Below are 21987 nucleotides of genomic sequence, written 5' to 3'. Positions count from 1 at the left end.
CTCTGTCTTTCTTGTACAGTGTGTATCCAAGTATGACTATTTCAAAGTCATTGCAGTTGTTGAACCAAGTCTCAAATATAGCAACCAGATCCAAATTATACCTAATATTGTGAATATAGGACCCTTAACAGGGGACTATTATTAGGCAGATTATCAGGAACAAACATTCGTAGGAACACCCAGTCCCGATAATCAGCCATATAAAGGTCCAGCCGATCCCCCAATGAACAAGCAAACATTTGTTCATTGGGTGAAATGATTGTTCATGAAGCACAGTAAATAATTCTTTCCGGACAGCAGAACATGCTGTGTACGCAGGGATCTGCTGCCTAGAAACGATGAATCTATACGGGATGAGTGACTGCAGTAAGGATCGCTCGTCCCGATACAGTGGAGGTGATTGCAGTATCTAAATGCAGCTCTCAACTTGGGAAGGAACGGTTCCTTCATCATTGCCTGCTCAGTTGGCTCATGTAAATGCGTCATTATAGTTTTTGTGTTCTGAGTTATCATCAGACACAATGGAGGAAAACTAAGTCAGTTTTCCTTTGCACCAGTTTTGATAAATCTCCCCATGAGGTTCTGACTCACGGACATTTAGCTTCCTAGGTAGGAAGAATGCTATCAAGTGGCGAGAGCTGCAGAGAGCCAAGAGTAATGTTCATCTGTTACATCATACTATATGGAATAGCACCTTTATTATTAACTACATTAAAGTGTATTCTGCTGCAAAGGACCGGATTTGGAATGGAGAATTGAGCGCAATATTGAGGAGCACAGTCACATTAAAATACGGTTTATGGAAGAAACTGCTTTAATTGCTCTGTAGCAGATTAATTGATCTATTCCTACATATGTTGATTTAAACATGTACAATTTCTTTATTTTATCCTTTTCTTAATCATGGGACTGTTCAGTAGCAAAATGATTTTTTTAATAAAAAATTTTTTTTCTTCGTATCCCAATATTACAGAGGGAGAAGGCTTAGATGCTGCAGTCACTTTTGAACTGTGGCATCTAAGGGGATTAACACCTGTGAGTCCTGTCATCCGCAATTGCTGGTGTTGCAGTAGGGTGTCAGCTGTGCATCACCTGAGCTGGTGCCATCACTGTGCCGTAAATGTACTAAATGGAGTGCAAAAGTGCTAGCCCCCATGCCAGGAACTCCAATATTTGTGTGACATTTTTAAAAAGCCACACATCTTAAGGCTCCATTCACATGTCCGCAACGTGTTTTGCGGATACACGGAGCCGCGGATCCGCAAAACACGGAAAGCGGCAATGTGCGTTCCGCATTTTGCGGACCGCAAATTGCTGCCACTAATAGAATATGCCTGTTCTTGTCCGCAATTGTGGACAACAATAGGACATGTTCTATTTTTTTGCGGAACGAAAGTGCGGACCCAGAAGTGCGGATCCGCAATTCCGTGTCTGGTCACACAATTTTGCACAAAATGGCTTGCATCCAGATTTACAACTCCTGATAACTGATGAAAATCAAATAATAACTCCCCTCCTATAATTTTCTCTCACATATAGAAGACTTTTTTTTTTCCTTTAAGCTTACATTGCCATAAACAAGGACATCAATTCTTATGCCAAAGGCCTTGATCAAGGTCCGGAACTCTGAGCCATCGGAACGAATGTAGTATCGTGCAAACCTGAAATAAACATAAGACATATTACAAAGTTATAACTTCTTCCTGGCAGTCCTTGAACACTACATGGCTTAGTTTCCTATTAGCCATCATCTTTAACCCCTTACGGAACAGCCATTTTTGCAATCAAGGACTAGACAGATTGTTTCATTTTTCCATCTTGACATATCAGATAATATAACCTTTACTTTCAATATGTACTGTTATGGGGTTCATACACATCAACGTTTAATTATGAATTTAATTTAGTACGGTTCAAGCAATGTAAAAAACATAACTCCTTTAGGAGACATAATTTGAAGCTTCTTTAGGAGCAAAATATATAACAGGGCCCCTACCTACCATGTGCTACTGCTGTATTTCCTTTTGGTAGAGTGCTCTTTGGGGCCCTCAGCTGCCAGGTAAAGAAATGACTGGTACCTCTGCACCCACTGTAGCTATGGCCCAGATTGCGCCTTGTTTGTTTTACCTTCATTTTTACCTTATTCTTTTCTGACCTTATATATATATATATATATGTATATATATATATATACACTGCGTGCAGAATTATTAGGCAAATGAGTATTTTGACCACATCATCCTCTTTATGCATGTTGTCTTACTCCAAGCTGTATAGGCTCGAAAACCTACTACCAAGTAAGCATATTAGGTGATGTGCATCTCTGTAATGAGAAGGGGTGTGGTCTAATGACATCAACACCCTATATTAGGTGTGCATAATTATTAGGCAACTTCCTTTCCTTTGGCAAAATGGGTGAAAAGAAGGACTTGACAGGCTCAGAAAAGTAAAAAATAGTGAGATATCTTGCAGAGGGATGCAGCACTCTTAAAATTGCAAAGCTTCTGAAGCGTGATCATCGAACAATCAAGCGTTTCATTCAAAATAGTCAACAGGGTCGCAAGAAGCGTGTGGAAAAACCAAGGCGCAAAATAACTGCCCATGAACTGAGAAAAGTCAAGCGTGCAGCTGCCAAGATGCCACTTGCCACCAGTTTGGCCATATTTCAGAGCTGCAGCATCACTGGAGTGCCCAAAAGCACAAGGTGTGCAATACTCAGAGACATGGCCAAGGTAAGAAAGGCTGAAAGACGACCACCACTGAACAAGACACACAAGCTGAAACGTCAAGACTGGGCCAAGAAATATCTCAAGACTGATTTTTCTAAGGTTTTATGGACTGATGAAATGAGAGTGAGTCTTGATGGGCCAGATGGATGGGCCCGTGGCTGGATTGGTAAAGGGCAGAGAGCTCCAGTCCGACTCAGACGCCAGCAAGGTGGAGGTGGAGTACTGGTTTGGGCTGGTATCATCAAAGATGAGCTTGTGGGACCTTTTCGGGTTGAGGATGGAGTCAAGCTCAACTCCCAGTCCTACTGCCAGTTTCTGGAAGACACCTTCTTCAAGCAGTGGTACAGGAAGAAGTCTGCATCCTTCAAGAAAAACATGATTTTCATGCAGGACAATGCTCCATCACACGCGTCCAAGTACTCCACAGCGTGGCTGGCAAGAAAGGGTATAAAAGAAGAAAATCTAATGACATGGCCTCCTTGTTCACCTGATCTGAACCCCATTGAGAACCTGTGGTCCATCATCAAATGTGAGATTTACAAGGAGGGAAAACAGTACACCTCTCTGAACAGTGTCTGGGAGGCTGTGGTTGCTGCTGCACGCAATGTTGATGGTGAACAGATCAAAATACTGACAGAATCCATGGATGGCAGGCTTTTGAGTGTCCTTGCAAAGAAAGGTGGCTATATTGGTCACTGATTTGTTTTTGTTTTGTTTTTGAATGTCAGAAATGTATATTTGTGAATGTTGAGATGTTATATTGGTTTTACTGGTAAAAATAAATAATTGAAATGGGTATATATTTGTTTTTGTTAAGTTGCCTAATAATTATGCACAGTAATAGTCACCTGCACACACAGATATCCCCCTAAAATAGCTAAAACTAAAAACAAACTAAAAGCTACTTGCAAAAATATTCAGCTTTGATATTAATGAGTTTTTTTGGGTTCATTGAGAACATGGTTGTTGTTCAATAATAAAATTAATCCTCAAAAATACAACTTGCCTAATAATTCTGCACTCCCTGTATATATATATATATATATATATATATATATATAATTTTGCATGAGCTGAACTCAAAGATCTGAAACATTTTCTACATACACAAAAGACCCATTACTCTAAAATATTGTTCACAAATCTGTCTAAATCTGTGTTAGTGAGGACTTCTCCTTTGCCGAGATAATCTATCCCACCTCACAGGTGTGGCATATCAAGGTGCTGATTAGACAGCATGAATATTGCACAGGTGTGTCTTAGACTTCCCACAATAAAAGACCACTCTGAAATGTGCAGTTTGATCACTCAGCACAATACTACAGATGTTGTAACATGTGCAATTGGCATGCTGACTGCAGGAATGTCTACCAGAGCTGTTGCCTATGAAATGAATGTTGATTTCTCTACCATAAGCCGTCTCCAAAGGCATTTCAGAGAATTTGACAGTACATCCAACCGGCCTCACAACCGCAGACCACGTGTAACCACACCAGCCCAGGACCGCCACATCCAGCATGTTCACCTCCATGATCGTCTGAGACCAGCCACCCGGAGAGCTTCTGCACTGTCAGGGAAGCTCATCTGCATGCTCGTCGTCCTCATCAGGGTCTGGACCTGACTGCAGTTTGTCGTCATAATCGACTTGAGTGGGCAAATGTTCATATTCAATGGCGTCTGGCACGTTGGAGAGGCGTTCTGTTCATGGATAAGTCCTGGTTTTCACTGTTCAGGGCAGATGGCAGACAGCGTGTGTGGCGTCGTGTGGATGAGCGGTTTGCTGGATGTGTGTGTGGATCAAATGGCCCATGGTGGCATATGTTATGGACAATCAATTTTATTGATGGCATTTTGAATGCACAGAGATGCCGTGACAAGATCCTGAGACCCATTGTTGTGCCATTCATTCACGACCATCACCTCATGTTGCAGCATGATAATCCACGGCCCCATATTGCAAGGATCTGTAAACAATTCCTGGAAGCTGAAAACATCCCAGTTCTTGCATGGCCAGCATACTTACCGGACATGTCACCCATTGAGCATGTTTGGGATGCTCTGGATCGGCATATACGACAGCATGTTCCAGTTCCTGCCAATATTCTGCAACTTCGCACAGCTATTGAAGAGGAGTGGAGTGCACTGCATGAGGCAAATGGTGGCCATACCAGATACTGACTGGTTTTCTGTATTCCCCCCCCCCCTGTAAGGCAAAACTGTGCACATGTCAGAGTGGTCTTTTATTGTGGTCAGTCTAGGCACACCTGTGCAATATTCATGCTGTCTAATCTGCACCTTGATATGCCACACCTGTGAGGTGGGATGGATTATCTCGGCAAAGGAGAAGTGCTCACTAACACAGATTTAGACAGATTTGTGAAGAATATTTGAGAGCAATGGGTCTTTTGTGTATGTAGAAAATGTTTATGATCTTTGAGTTCAGCTCATGCAAAATGGGAGCAAAACAGAAAGTGTTGCATTTATATTTTTGCTCAGTGTATATATATATATATATATATATTTATATATATTAGAGTTATTTTATATTAATTTTTTAAAATAAAATATGTGTGCTCTGTGCACCCTTACTCCTCCTGCTTCTTCTGCCAGACCCTCTATTTTTTTCTTTATGGACAAGACCAGGTTCCTACATAGTGATCACACTTCAATCAATAAGGAAGTAAGAGGCTGGCAGAGGAAGGATGCTCCAGAATGAAGCAAGATAACATTGCTAAGCAAAAGGTATCATTGCATTCAGCTCAGCTAGGCCTTGTTCCTGGTTTAACAGTGAATTTCCTAATAATAGATTCTCTTTAACATACAAAAGTCAATTTCTACAGATGGAAAAAAATGCAAATACCTGAAGTTATATCCTGGAGAAACATTGTTCTTTTCCGAAACACTGTCGAGTCTGGTAAAGCTGTAACGAGGAATGCAAAGATCCCAAGATTGGTCAAGATCACAGAGCCAACCAATCTTAATACTCAGTACTCCTCCCTGCAACACAACACAACCACACATTGCATAACATAGCATAGCTAATGTTTCAACAAATTGCATTAATCAATAGTACAGTGTGTGTACATGAAGGGATAACACTATTTCTTTATATGATTCATATCTGACATTTTTAGTCGTTTTTCTCTGTGCATGCTGAATGTTTAGTTTGCAGTTCTCCTAGATCTGGTGGGTGTAGACTAGCTCGCATCCACTGCAAATAAAGTAGAGGAAGATCTTCTTCCTAATCTTTTGTACTCACTCAGAAGCCCAGGATCATAGAGTACATTACAGAGAAGTAATGACCTGTAAGGATGTGAATAAAGCACTGATATATGAACTTCCTATTTAGCTGCCGCAGTCTTTTTGGTGTCTCTCCTGGAGTTCTACATCACTCTGCTCCTGCTCACTCTTCCCCCTCCCCTCTCCATATGCTTGTATTGACATGTGCAATATGATACTTCAGTGGAGTGATCTGTTCTGGATGGTTTTAAGAATTTTTTCAAAGTGGTAGGTAAACAGCTGATAACATGAGAACTAGACATTTCTCACTGATAAGACATGTTACAAAGTTTCTCACGTTTGCTTGTATCATTTATTTATACAAAGTTATATGACAAGTTATTTAACAATATCGGGCACAAATAAACAATATCGGTCACTAATAAATTTGTTTGAATTTGTATGTGCAGCTGTGTAATGCAGGATACGACAGGCTCTGCAAGGTTGCTGTACCCATGGGAATTTAGGGGGTTGCAATATGATGAGAAAAAATAGTTGGTGCCACCTCGCCACCCGGAGATTATGTGTGTGTGATTGTACATACTGTATGTATGAACAAATGTATTCAAGTGTGTATATATTCTGAGTACAGTACATACCGTACATATATGACTGTATGTAGTGAGTCTGCATGTGTGTATAATAAGTGGGCAGCTTTCGATCTGTCTTGCATTTAGACCTTTTTCTATGCCTAAAATAGGCGTAGAAAATGACGAATGAAATGGGCCTGCTGGCCCGTCCACTTCCTCGCCCACTCGCACAATTGGAGACCTTGTGTAAACAGGGAGAAATCTCAGATAGTGGCGCAACCAACCATCTGCGCCTGAAATACGCCTAATTTAGGCGCATTTCAGTATAATAAATGACCCCCATAGCAACTTGCATTCATTGCAGTCTATGGGAGAGGATATCAAATAATCAGATATTCAAGTCCCCAAAGTGATCAAAAAATCATACACACTCCAAAATGGTATTAATAAAAACTGTCCTGCAAACAATGAGCTCCACAGAGCTCCGTAGACATACAGTTGAAACCAGAAGTTTACTTACAATATATAAAAAGACACATATGCATGTTTATCTCAATATTTAACATGAAATCAGAATAAACCTGTCCTGTTTTTGTTCAATTAGGATTACCATAATTATTATTGTTTGCCAAATGCCAGAATATTGAGAGAGAGAATGTTTTAAGGCATTTTTATTACTTTCTGCAAAGTCAAAAGTTTTTTTTTTCCTTACAAAGTCTCATATTCCACTAACTTGTGACAAAAAATAAAAACTTCCATGAAATCACTATGCCCATCACGAAATACCTTGGGGTGTCTTCTTTCCAAAATGGGGTCACTTGTGGGGTAGTTATACTGCCCTGGCATTTTAGGGGCCCTAATGCGTGAGAAGTAGTTTGAAATCAAAATGTGTAAAAAATGCCCTGTGAAATCCTAAAGGTGCTCTTTGGAATGTGGGTAGCAGGTATATTAGACACTGTTATCAAAACAGCGTCTAATATACCCTTCAGGGGTTAAAAAAAATCGCATCTACAGCCTGCCAGCGAACGATCGCCGCTGGCAGGCTGCAGATCCACTCGTTTACCTTCGGTTCCTGTTTCACAGGAAATCTCGCCTCTCGCGAGAGGATGCGCCGGCGCGTCCAGGAGGAATAACAGGGCCGCCGCCAGGACGCAATCCTGCGTACGGCGGTCCTGTAGTGGTTAATCCTTTAGTAATGGCTGTTATCACCGATGTCTCTCTTTAGCTTGGTTATCTTCTTCCAGGGACGAAAACGCTATCCTCTGGTTTTAGGATCTGGGATCTAAGAAGGTCACAGGAGGAAAACGCTCTCCTGGGCCTCATACCTTGGCTCTACCTCATTTCTGCATTTGGCTTCACCCACTAATCTGTGGTGTGTAGCCTCAGTTTAACAAACTGCTCTGCTCCTCTCATCTCTTCACTGATCTCCTACTTTACTTCTCTCCTTCTACACTACACTAGGCCTGACCTAAGTATTTATATGAACTAAGTACTATCCTCATCTAGTGGTGGGATGTATAAATTGCACCAGACCAGCCTATGAACAGGGATACAACAGGTGTTGTAGTACAAAATGACATGCCAGATGATAATGCCGTTTCACAGTAAGTTTTGCAGTTCCCACGTGTCCTGAGTGGGACGCTGCAATTCCTCCTGACAAAACTGGTGTAACTGAGCCATGTTTGTTGGTCGCCTTACTCGAACCTGCCTTTTCAGCATTGCCCATAAATTTTCAATAGGATTGAGATCAGGGCTTTGTGATGGCCACTCCAAAACATTGACTTTGTTATCCTTAAGCCACTTTGTAACCAGTTTGGCAGTATGCTTCGGGTCTTCCAAATGGACAATGACCTATTTCCGCCCAAGCTTTAACTTCCTGGCTGATGTCTTGAGATGTTGCTTCAGTATTTCCACATAATCTTCTTTCCTCATGATGCCATCTATTTTGTGAAGTGCACCAGTCCCTCCTGCAGTAAAACAACCCCACAACATGATGCTGCAACCCCTGTGTTTCACAGTTGGGATGGTGTTCTTAGGCTTCCAAGCTTCTCCCTTTTTCCACCAAACGTAACGATGGTCATTAAGGCCCAGAAAGTTCAATTTTAGTTTCGTCAGACCACAGGACATGTCTCCAAAAATGTAGGTCTTTGTTCTTGTGTGCATTTGCAAACATTAATCTGTTTTTTTTATGTTTCTTTTGGAGTAATGGCTTCTTCCTGGCAGAGTGGCCTTTCAGCCCATGTTGATACAGTACTCGTTTCACTGTGGATATTGACACAATCTTACCAGCTTCCGCCATCATCTTTATAAGGTCTTTTGCTTTTGTTCTTGGGTTGATATGCACATGTCGGACCAAAGCCCATTCTTCTCTGAGACGCAGAACCCCTCCCCTTCCTGAGCAGTATGATGGCTGGACATTCCCATCTTGTTTGTACTTGCATATAATTGTTTGTACAGATAAACGAGGCACCTTCAGGTATCTTGAAATTGCATCCAAGGTTGAGCCAGACTTGTTCAAGTCCACAATTCTCTTCCTGATTTCTTTAGACTCACCCCTGATGCTACACAAAGAAGCAGTGTGTTTCAGGTGTGCATTTAAATACATCCACAGGTGTGCCTCCAATTAACTCAGATGTTGCCAACAAACCTAACAGAAGCTTCCAAACACATGACATCATCATATGGGCAGTCCAGAATTGTTTAAAGGCATATTACTATGTATGTAAACTTTTGACATTGCAGAAAGTAATAAAAATACCTTAAAACATTCTCTCTCTCATTATTCTGGCATTTGGCAAATAATAATAATTATGGTAATCCTAATTGACCAAAAACAGGAAGGTTTATTCTGATTTCATGTCAGATATTGAGAAAAACATGCATATGTGTCTTTTTATATAGTGTATGTAAACTTCTGGTTTCAACTGTAAATATGAAAATGTTATGGGGTCAGGATATGGTGATGCAAAGGAAAAATAAATTTTTATTACAACACAAGAAAAACTATAAACATGTGGTATCACTGTAATCCTGCTGACTGAGAGAATGAAGGTAACAGGTCGGTTTTACCGCAAAGGGAACGCCATAAAAAATGAAACCCATAAAATTATGGCGGAATTGCTTTTTTTCTTTCCACCCCATTTGAAAATGTCACTGTCGAGTCTGGAAGGGGTTAAGCGAGGTATTCTGATTGTGAAATCTATGGTGAGATCTTTGTTTTTAATTTTATTTTACAAAATTACCGTATTTTTTGCCCTATAAGATGCACTGGCCTATAGGACGTAGGTTTTTAGAGGAGGACAATAAGAAAAAAATATTTTTAATTAGATCTCAGATCAGGCCAGCAATCAGACCCCCAATGTTAATCAGACCTCATCTGACAGCCCCATTCAGACCCCCATGTTAATAGGCCCCTAATAAGATCTCAGATCAGATCCCCAATGTTAATAAGACCCCAGTTAGACCTCAGATCAGCCCCCCATGCCTCAGATCAGCCCCCCATGCCATTTATGAGCCCCCATGCCATTTATGAGCCCCAATTATGAGCCCCCATGCCATTTATGAGCCCCCATTAGCCCCCATGCCAGTTATGAGCCCTAGTGCCATTTATGACCCCCCCATGCCATTTATGAGCCCCATTATGAGCCCCCACTGCCAATTATTATGCCTCCAGTGCCATTTATAATGCCCCCAGTGCCATTTAGTATGCCCCCAGTATGAGCCCCAGTGCCACAGAGCAAATAAAATAAATACCTAGCTCTCCTGCTCCAGGACGCCGCCGCTCCTCACCTCCCATGCTCGGTCTTCCTCCTCTTCAGTCTGCTGTGCTGTGACCCGGCAATCACAGCGTGACGTCACAGCGCTCCCTCACACTGTGCGAATCCTTCACAGCAGACAGTCGAGGACCAGGAAGCGGTGAGTACAGAGCCTTCACCGCTTTCCGGTCCTCTGGTACAAAATGGAAGTGCTTCATTAGTATTCACCCCATAAGACGCCCCAATGTGTCTTATGGGTGAAAAATACGGTACATTATGTCGTAATAATACAATTATTACCACTCCATCCATTTTTTTCCTCTCTCTCTCTCCCTTCTGGGAGTAAATTTATTGAGATATCAGTATGTTTTTGGATCCAACACTACTGAACAATTTTTGGGGTACAGCCATGCAGGGTGAAATCAGCAGTGGAAATCTGCACCATAGGTCAAATGCTGCTGTGGATTTCTTACACAGCATGTGGATATGACTTGTTTAAAGAGGACCTCTCCTGACATGCCTGTTTTAGTAACTGCTTGCGTTCTCCATGTAATAACAATTCTGGTACATCTATTCTTATGACGTTATGTTGTGCCATTCCTTTATTATTCCTACTAAAAGTGAATTCCTAGCAGTGTATAATAAAGGTCTATCTGGGTATTATCTTTTTTTTTTAATAGTCTTTATTTATGGCTTTTTAACATAACATCCCAAAAGGGAAAAGAACATTAATAGACAAATGACAATATTGGACCGCCAATCCAAATGCTTCTACACGTAGACCCAGGACCACAATAAGAGAAATCTATCAAGGCAAAATACATTGTCATGTATCAGTATATGAGAAGTCCCCTAAATCTTGGAAGCAGACCATGGATTACAGCACAATATCACACACGCACACACTCACTCACCCGGGCACTCCGTTCCCCCCCCCCTTCCCCTTAGGACTCAAACAGTATCCTGGGCGTGAAGCCAAAGGCCCCAAATCTTGTCAAACCTGTCCGGGGTTCCTCTGGCCGCAAATGTTAATTTATACATTTGAAGGTCAGCGTTTACAAGTTGTATCCACCCTCTAAGAGTGGGGGTCTTAGGCGGTTTCCAATTTAGAAGAATGACCTTTCTACCATAGAACATCAGTAAACGAAGTAGTTTTCTACCATATTTAGAAGGGACCACTTCGGAAACCAGCCCTAACAAGCATATTATGGGGGAATGAATCCCCAGGAGTCCCAATTTTGTGTTAATAAAGTTACAGATCTCCCCCCAGTATAGTTGCATGATAGGACACATCCATATCATGTGATATAAGGTCCCTCTCGGCTCCCCACACCTAGTACACGAAGGGTCTGACAGGCTACGCATTTGGCACAGGCGCACTGGAGTTAGATATACCCTATGTATCCACTTGATCTAAATAAGCTGATCTCGAGCACTTATTACAGTAGATCTCCATACGGTGCTCAGTTCCTCCAGGTGGGACGTCTCCAAATTAGGGATATCAGCACCCCAGCGTTCAAATGAACGTCGGAGCGGCGAATCCTGCATTTTCATTATCTCTTCGTAAAAGGATGAGACTGGCTTAAATGGCTGCGTCTGCCGAGCTATAGACTCGAGGGGGCCACATTTCAACTGCAAAGAAGAGGATTTGAATTGGGTCTCACAGGCATGTCTCAACTGAAGGTACCGATAAAAACTTGTATGGGGCAAGCCGTACTTTCTTTGGAGGCTATCAAAAGTACGGAAGATACCATTTTCGTATAATTGGGTAAGATATTTCAGTCCCTTTTGAGGCCAAAATTGATAGTCCGATAAGTGGAGGAGTTCTTTAAGCTGTTTATTTCGCCACAGGGGAATATATGGGGACTAGGACTCCCCATCTGTACTCACGGAATGAGTTTCCACTTTCTGTGTCCAGGCCGCCACTACACTGGCCATAGCTTCAGTGTAATAGTTCACTTTAACTGCCCCCCCTCGATACACCAAGTAGGCAAGGGCCTCATAGGAGCCCACCAATGCTGCCTCGAGGACTACAGCTGGGTTGTTAGCATCCGCCCTAATCCACCAAGATGCATAGACTAGCTGGGCAGAAATATAATAAGTGTGCATATCTGGTAGTGTCAGTCCCCCCTGTGGGTATAGGGCCTTTAAGGATTTCCTAGCCAATCTAGGGGTCTGGTGTCTCCACAAAAAAGGCGATAGTAATCTATATAAGGAATCAAAGTGCAATTAGGGAATTTTAGCAGGAGCGGCGCTATAAATATATAAAAGCTTTGGGAGTAACACCATTTTTACAATGTTAATTCTGCCTATCAGTGTCAGCGGCAGATTTTCCCAAGCATCCAATTTACGAGCGATACCTTCCATAGCAGGAACCACATTCAGTTGATAAAACTGTCTGGGGTCCCTGTGAATCCTGATCCCCAAATAAACAAAACAGTCAACTATCTTTAATCTCGAAAGCGGCGATATATCTGAGTGTCCCACCTCATCCACCAGGCACAGACTGGACTTAGCCCAGTTCACACGAAGGCCCGAATATTTCCCGAAGCCATCTATCGTTTCCAAAAGCTAAACGGGCGTGACAGATAGCCGTTCACCCTTACCCTCGCTGTAGGGGCCTGATATAATAGTTAGACCCACCGTATGAAAGACTGGGGGAACTGTAGGCAGCGTAATGTCTCCCACATGAAAGGCCATTCAACTGAGTCAAAAGCTTTTTCATTATCGAGGGAAGCACTTGCTCTGGATCCCGCATTATCATGTCTAACCTGTAAGTTGGTAAACAGTCTTCTGAGAATAATGTCAGTGGTCTTGCCTGGCATGAAACAAGATTGGTAAGGGTCAATTACTGATAGTATGACATCTCCAAGACGGCGGGCCAGAATCTTAGCTAAGAATTTGGCATCAACGTTTAGAAGGGAAATCGGTCTATATGAACCGCACTGGTCAGGAGGCTTCCCAGGTTTGTGGATCACTACAATAATCGCCTCCATAAAGAAGGGGGCAGTTTGTTGTGTTCAAAAGCATAATTAAAGAGCTTAAGCAGTCTCTCACACTGCTTATCCACATCCAACTTATACCACTGCACCGGGAAGCCATCAGGACCAGGGGACTTCCCAACCGACATATTCTCTATAGCCACCTTTATTTCCCCCACTCCAATAGATGAGGCCAAATAATTCCTGTCTGTTTGGGAAAGTGGCGTGAGTGAAATATTCTTTAAGAAATCCTGCATATCTCTAGCTGTAAAGGGTGTTTTAGAATCATATAGATCTAAATAATAATAATATGTGAGACCACTGTTTGGGGACTTTCAGTTCTTGCTAAATAGGCCAAAGCCCTCCCGTTCCTATCACCCTCCGAAAAGACCACTTGTCTTTGAAACAAAAGTCTCTTTTGGGTATATTCTACCAAAAGTAGAGTAAGTCGTCGTTGTGCCTCCTCCCTCACTCTGCGATTATCCTCACTAGGATCCTGAGTATAATCACTTTCTGTACTCGCTACATCTGCCTCCATTTTATGCCTATTAATCTCAAGCTCTTTCCTATGCGAAGCTATGGCATAAATAAGAGTGCCACGTATTACCGCCTTAAAAGCTTCCCATTCAATGCATGTCCAGTAGTCAGCCACTCCCTGTTGAGCCGCACTGGCCACAGGTAAAACCTCCAGCCACCGAGAGTTAAGGCTCCATTGTCTGTCTGGGGGTGCAAGTGGTTGAGTCAGGATCACTAGTAGGGGGGCATGGTCTGAGATGCCACGCGGCAAATATTCTACTTTAGTTAACCATGGTAGTACATCCCTATTCACAAACACAAGATCTATATGGGACAAGGTATTGAAAGATGCAGAGTGACAAGAATACTGACGATCTCTTGGGTGAAGATATCTCCAACCTTCTGTCAGGGCATGGGCCTCAGCCCAATTGCATAGTGACTTATTGTGCGTAGCTTGAGGGCGGAGTCTATCCGCAATCGGGTCTAAGACTGCATTATAGTCACCCATCAGAACTAGGGGGCCAGTCGGTAGAGTTGCCACTTTCACCATAATATCATCCAATACCCCTCTCTGGAAAGGGGAAGGAATATACAACCCTACCAGTATGTAGTCTACACCTCGCATTGCGGAACTTATTATAACATATCGACCTGACAAGTCTGTCATCACTGAGTGCAACTGAAAAAGGATGGACTTAGCCACCAGCACCGACACCCCCCTGGCATAGTTACTATATACTGCATGATAAGAAGACCCTACCCATGGACGTTTCAATACTAGCAATTTCTGGCCTCTCAGATGCATCTCTTGTAACAGAGCCAGATCTGGGGAATAATTCTTCAAGTAATTAAATACAAGGGACCTTTTCACTTTATCATTGAGCCCCCTGACATTCCAAGAGATAAATTTACACGTGGCCATCATGTAACGAATCCAACATAACCACCCAGGGGGTCCTCAGATTGCCCAGGCCATTCACACACACATACATGCCACCAGACACAAAACATGTAAATGCAACACAAATTAACCCACGACAGTAGGCAAACCCCCCCACCCTGCCCAGACCTCCCCAACCTATCTGAGCCCTGCATCCCAAACTTTATAAGCTAATTACCCTTAGGAAATCCGGGGCAACCCACAGAAAAACAAAAAACAGTCACCGATTCCTAGAACTTAAGGAACAAGAGGAAGAGTCCATGAAGACTTCCATTCCATCTTCATCTCTCCGCCCATGTGGCGGCCATCCGTAGAAGACATGGTATCACAGTCTCCTGGGGAGTCACCGACGGTCAGCCTCTCAAGTCCAGCCAATTTGAAGCTTCCTCCGGTGTAGAGAAGAATTTTGCTGATTCTCCATCCTGGACTCTGAGGCGGGCTGGGTACAACATGGCATATTTGAAGCCCTTTTCCCAGAGGCGCGCTCTTACTACAGTAAACTGTCGCCGCTGCTTCTGGACTTCTGAGGAAAAGTCCGGGTAGAATGAGATCTTGGTATTATCAAATCTGACATCCTTTAACTGGCGGGCCGCCGCTAGAATAGTATCACGGTCTCGGTAATTCAGAACTTTTAGTATAAATGGGCGTGCCGGAGCCCCCGGTGGTAAGGGTTTAGTGGGTATTCTGTGCGCCCTCTCCACAACAAAACTGGCAAATAGATTAATGGGCCCAAAGCATTGTTTAATAAGTTGCTCTGCAAAGTCCTCAGGAGACTGACCCTCAGCCCTTTCTGGTAGGCCCATAATGCGTATATAGTTCCGCCTATTACGGTTCTCTGCGTTATCAACTTTCGACTGCAGGGTCTTCACTTGTTGTTGAAGGGATCTAACATGGTTTTCACTTAGGTGCGCTACATCTTCCACCTCACCCAATCTTCTCTCCACTTCAGTGGTTCTATCACGAATTTAGTCAATATCATGTCTGAGGCAGGTGAGATCAGCTTGGACGTGATCTATTTTGACTGTGAGAGCTGACTGGCAATGCATAATAGCAGACATTATTTTACTCAAATCAATCTCTCCTTGGTTGGAGGGACTGTCATCTCCTTTTTCCTCTGTTTAACTCATGACGTCTACTAATACTTTGGGAGGAGGGGTGCCACTGGAAGCACCTGTCTTACGGCCATGTATGTAGAATATGTGACCAGAGGTTTCAGGAGGGTGGTCACTCTCTCCGTTACTCTTCAGCGGAGAGTCAGTAGGATCTGAAGGAGGAGGGATAGTACTTGTCTCACTATATAATGGTCCAGAGATTCCCACAACCCACCGCGGGGGTCAATCAGTGTAGTTGCAGTGGAGAAATGATGAACTATATCAGTAGTTCGGAGAGCTCAGATCTGAGGAATCAATTCATCATATACCCATAAAATTCAGGTATTCCTTAGGTAGTCACTGAGCATAGATCAGTCAGACGTTTCAATCACTGAGCACAAGTACCTTAGGGTGTTGGATCTTCTCAGCATCACCAGCCACAAGTCCCGGTCCGACTGACTCCCTGAGGGGAATCACTCCAATATCAGTCTCAAGTGCCGTTCATTCAATAACCCTGCGACAAGGAGGCCGCATCATGGTTTCCAGAGCCAGACCTCCTAGAAGCGCCGTTCCTCTCCCTCACGCTGGGGCGCGGGAGCTCTTTTAGGATGCTGCAGGATAGAAGCACAGGAGTGCCGATAGCCGCACTAGAGTGAGTAGCAAGGATGTTACAGATGTCCCGGTCACAGGTTCGGCCCGAGGCACAGGCCCATAAGTCCTCTCACCGGGAGTGCAGGCACCTCGAGAGGTATGTCTCCAGATGGCGTCACGGCTCACCAGTCCGGAGCGTAGCAGGAGACCGTATCCAGAGTGTCGACACTGGCCAGCAAACGGGGTCCCCAGGTAGAACAGTCGAGTCGTGTGTCACCTCCAGACACCACACCACCACTTTAGGGCAGATTCATGCACGGATGGCCAGGATTGAATCAGGATTCTGAAGGAGCTGAAGCAGTGTGCGTCTTCACTCCATGATAGCTAGGCCACGCCCCCCTGCCCTACTGCCATCTGGGTATTATCAGTTGGTGGGGTGTCCCTGCAGACACTGACACTATTCAATCAGTGATACCATTGTCAGACTGTGCAGGGACACGAGTGTAACACCCAGCTGGACCTTCATTAAAAACTGCTAGCAATTCATTCATAAACTTCTAGAACGAATAATGGAAGAACAGCACAACATAAAGTCATAAGAATAAATGCTCTAGAATTGTCATTGCACGCAAGTAGTCAGGCATTTCAGGAGTGGTGAGAGGTCCTGTGTTTAGAAAACTGGGAACCAATGAAATTGGGCATATTCAATCTCCTAGGGTAGTATAAATTGCAAATACTGCTCTGCTCATATGATGATACGCCATAGCATTATAAGATGGAAACACTTCTCATTAAACTTTTTAACCAATTGGATATTTGAACAATTTAGTTTGCTCATATTAAACTTTAAAGTGGTCCTCTCTAAAGCGCTGTTCATACTAGTGTCATGGCTTCAGTTTATACTGCAGACAGGACACCCTGCTGAAGATGATTTGCAACATCATATATTCTGATATACCCAATCTCTAGTGACCACAAAAAAAATGTCATCATCACTTTCCAAGAGCTATAACTTTTTTGTTTTTTCATTAATGGACCTGTATGATAGGTTATTTTTTCCAGGGACAAGTTACAGTTTTTAATGCACCATTTTGGGTACCTACAGTCCTGAGGCCACTTGAAAAATGGCAAAAAATCATATTTTACATTGTTGGATCTTAACAAGTTTCCAAGTAGAGCTTCAACATGCAACAAGAAGAAATGAGAGTGAGACCAAAAAAATCTTGAGCATTCAATTAATTGAAAATAACGATTAAACTGAAACAGGCTGTTTTTCAGCTGATCCAAATTTTAGGACCACATGCCTTTAAAAGGCCAAATCTGTGCAAAGATGTGGATTCATTGTCATTTTCTGTCAGGTAGTCACACGTTGTGATGGCAAAAAAACTCTCCCTTTTTGAACGTGGTCGGGTTGTTGAACTGCATTAGCAGGGTCTCTCACAGCGCATCATCGCTGCTGAGGTGGGACGCAGTAAGACTTGGAAGATTTGGAATTTCTTAAATGATCCTGGGGGTTATGGAACAAAAAAGTCAAGTGGAAGACCCAAAAAAATTTCATCAGCACTGAGCCGGAGGATCCAATTGGCTGTCCGTCAAGACCCAAATTAAGGCCCTTACTGGTGCTGACTGCAGCCCCATAACCATCAGACGGCATCTGAGACTGAAAGGCTTCGAAAACAAAAAACGTCTTCAAAGACCTCGTCTCCTTGAACGCCACAGAACTGCTCATTTGGACTTTGCAAGAGAGCACCAAACATGGGACATTCAAAGGTGGAAGAAATTTTTATTCTCTGATGAGATTATTTTTTTCCTTGATGGTCCTGATGGTTTCCAACGTTACTGGCATGACAAGCAGATCCCACCTGAGATGTTTTCTACGCGCCACAGTGGAGGGGGTGCCATAATGGTCTGGGGTGCTTTTTCCTTCAGTGGAACAATGGAGCTTCAGGAAGTGCAGGGGCGTCAAACAGGCCGCTGGCTATGTCCAGATGTTGCAGAGAGCATTCCTCATGACTGAGGGCCCTCGTCTGTGTGGTAACGACTGGGTTTTTCAACAGGACAACGCTACAGTACACAATGCCCACAGGACAAGGGACTTCTTCCAGGAGAATAACATGACTCTTTTGGCCCATCCTGCGTGTTCCCCTGATCTAAATCCAATTGAGAACCTTTGGGGATGGATGGCAAGGGAAGTTTACAAAAATGGACAACAGTTCCAGACAGTAGATGGCCTTCGTGCGGCCGTCTTCACCACTTGGAGAAATGTTCCCACTCACCTCATGGAAACGCTTGCATCAAGCATGCTGAAACGAGTTTTTGAAGTGATAAACAATAAAGCTACTCATTACTGAGTTCATGTTTGGAAGTTGGATTTCTGTTTTGGGGGGGGTTTAGTTTTTTTTGGGATGTGTGGGCCTAAACTTTTGATCAGCTGGAAAACAGCCTGTTTCAGTTTATTCGTTGTTTTCATTAAATTGAATGCTCAAAAAATGTTTTGTCTCACTCCCTTTTCTTCTTGTTGCATGTTGAAGCTCTACTTGGAACCTTGTTAGGATCCAGCCATGCTAAATATGATTTTTTGCCATTTTTCAAGTGGTCTTAAACTTTTGATCAGGACTGTATAATCAGGTCAGAGGACAGACGAAGCACAAAGTTGCGCGAAACGGCCGTCGCCGCTTTTTTGTCCGTGCACTGCGCACACATGCTCCTGCCTACCGCTTCTTTTTAAGAATAAAGGTTATGTTTTCCAGCAGTGGTGAGTGCCGCCCTTCTTTTGCTTTTTCTCCTCGATGCAAAGAAAAATTTCTTCTATTAAGATTGAAAAAATATATATACTTTATTTAATTCATACAATACTTATAAAAACATGTAGATAGAACACCAGCAGGTGAGACCCCAAGAGAGGGCAAAGAGGGAACTGCAGAGTCCGTCAGCCTCAGAGTGTAATCCAGCAATGAAACCACTATCGCAATATGTCCACAGGAAACATTATTAGCACCCAGGGCACAATGGCCACATATGGGTTACTTACAAAACCTATATAAGGGCAGGATAGGAAGTCAATTCGTGTCAGTACCTTCTCCCCAGAAGAAGCCTGTGTGGCGAAACGGCGTTGGGAAGAAACAACTGCATAGTCGGTGTGCCACAGATGGTACTGACAAAAAAAGTGCGTCTTATGGGGCGAAAAATACGGTATATTTTTTCAATCTTGATGGAAGAAATTTTTCTTTGGTGAGGCTGTTGGATAGACTTGATTTCTTGCTACTTATGTATTCATTGACGCCCTGGTCTATAATTTGGTGTGCATATTCTTATAACATATAGAGTTATTTTTAAATATATCAGATTTTCAAAAATGGAAAACCATCAAGGTTCTTTCTGTAATGCAATTTAAAAGGGTGACATTAATAACAAACTCAGCTTTTGACAGCACTCGCCAATCAGATGATGACATTTACTGATCTCCAAATTAAATATCACCTACAGTGGGATGCGAAAGTTTGGGCAACCTTGTTTATCGTCATGATTTTCCTGTATAAATCGTTGGTTGTTATGATAAAAAATGTCAGTTAAATATATCATATAGGAGACAGACACAGTGATATTTGAGAAGTGAAATGAAGTTTATTGGATTTACAGAAAGTGTGCTATAATTGTTTAAACAAAATTAGGCAGGTGCATAAATTTGGGCACCACAAAAAAGAAATGAAATCAATATTTAGTAGATCCTCCTTTTGCAGAAATGACAGCCTCTAAATGCTTCCTGTAGGTTCCAATGAGAGTCTGGATTCTGGTTGAAGGTATTTTGGACCATTCCTCTTTACAAAACATCTTTAGTTCATTCAGGTTTGATGGCTTCACCCACACACCACAGATTTTCAATTATATTCAGGTCTGGGGACTGAGATGGCCATTCCAGAACGTTGTACTTGTTCCTCTGCATAAATGCCTTAGTGGATTTTGAGCAGTGTTTAGGGTCGTTGTCTTGTTGAAAGATCCAGCCCCAGCGCAGCTTCAGCTTTGTCACTGATTCCTGGACATTGGTCTCCAGAATCTGCTGATACTGAGTGGAATCCATGCGTCCCTCAACTTGGACAAGATTCCCAATCCCTGCACTGGCCACACAGCCCCACAGCATGATGGAACCACCACCATATTTTACTGTAGGTAGCAGGTGTTTTTCTTGGAATGCTGTGTTCTTTTTCCTCCATGCATAACGCCCCTTGTTATGGCCAAATAACTCAATTTTAGTTTCATCAGTCCACAGCACCTTATTCCAAAATGAAGCTGGCTTTTCCAAATGTGCTTTAGGCCACCTCAAGCGGCACTTTTTGTGCTGTGGGCGGAGAAAAGGCTTCCTCTGCATCACTCTCGCATACAGCATCTCCTTGTGTAAAGTGCGCCGAATGGTTGAACAATGCACAGTGACTCCATCTGCAGCAAGATGATGTTGTAGGTCTTTGGTGCTGGTCTGTGGGTTGACTCTGACTGTTCTCACCATTCGTCGCTTCTGTCTATCCGAGATTTTTCTTGGTCTGCCACTTCGAGCCTTAACTTGAACTGAGCCTGTGGTCTTCCATTTCCTCAATATGTTCCTCACTGTGGAAACAGACAGCTGAAATCTCTGAGACAGCTTTCTGTATCCTTCCCCTAAACCATGATGGTGAACAATCTTTGTCTTCAGGTCATTCGAGAGTTGTTTTGAGACCCCCATGTTGCTACTCTTCAGAGAAAATTAAAAGAGGAGGGAAACCTACAATTGACCCCCTTAAATACTCTTTCTCATAATTGGATTCACCTGTGTATGTAGGTCAGGGGTCACTGAGCTTACCAAGCCAATTTGAGTTCCAATAATTAGTTCTAAAGGTTTTGGAATCAATAAAATGACAACAGTGCCCAAATTTATGCACCTGCCTAATTTTGTTTAAACAATTATAGCACACTTTCTGTAAATCCAATAAACTTCATTTCACTTCTCAAATATCACTGTGTGTGTCTCCTATATGATATATTTAACTGACATTTTTTATCGTAACAACCAACGATTTATACAGGAAAATCATGACGATTAACAAGGTTGCCCAAACTTTCGCATCCCACTGTATCTCCACAAATGTTTGTTATAAGTACAGATGCTTATCTAAGCTCTTGTATGCAGGCAAAACCTCAAGACAACTAGCAGTAAGCTCAGTATGAGGAAATCAAAGACTTCCCTCTTACAACTTTACACAATGTCATGGCGATGCTCCGTCACCACAGTTATCCAGGGTGGGCAAGGGCACTACATCACTCATCTAGCTTCTGTCCAGGGCAGGCAGCCATACTCATGTGTCTCATGATGCAGCCTAGCTGCTAGGTCTCTTTCTGTGTGAGTATTAGTATCTATTCATTGAACCTCTCCTTGCTGCACTGCAAGGGTTAATTTCCTTTTTTGCTCTGTGTTCAGCTGTTTCACTAATGAGCCCATCAGCTCTTCTATATATGCAGGCCTGTTTTCTGGATCCTGATTCTCTGCCACGTGACCTTATCTTTGCCTGTTTGTCAAACTGATCCTGAGCTGCCTGCCCTGACCACT

The 21987-nt window shown here is 42.9% G+C and overlaps 1 protein-coding gene across 1 annotated transcript in view; it reads right to left on the bottom strand.

The window, feature by feature from the left end:
• P2RX3 (purinergic receptor P2X 3) overlaps nt 1–21987 on the bottom strand; it is a 121246-nt gene that overhangs the window by 26957 nt on the left and 72302 nt on the right. The window contains exons 8-9 of the mRNA XM_040437754.1: nt 5590–5726; nt 1568–1661 (exon numbers count right to left, since the gene is read on the bottom strand). Coding sequence (XP_040293688.1) covers nt 1568–1661; nt 5590–5726 — 231 coding nt within the window. The remainder of the gene's footprint in view (nt 1–1567; nt 1662–5589; nt 5727–21987) is intronic.

This window comes from Bufo bufo, chromosome 6 (assembly GCF_905171765.1).
Source record: "Bufo bufo chromosome 6, aBufBuf1.1, whole genome shotgun sequence".
Taxonomy (NCBI): domain Eukaryota; kingdom Metazoa; phylum Chordata; class Amphibia; order Anura; family Bufonidae; genus Bufo; species Bufo bufo.
This window is presented reverse-complemented; position numbering and strand designations above follow the sequence as displayed.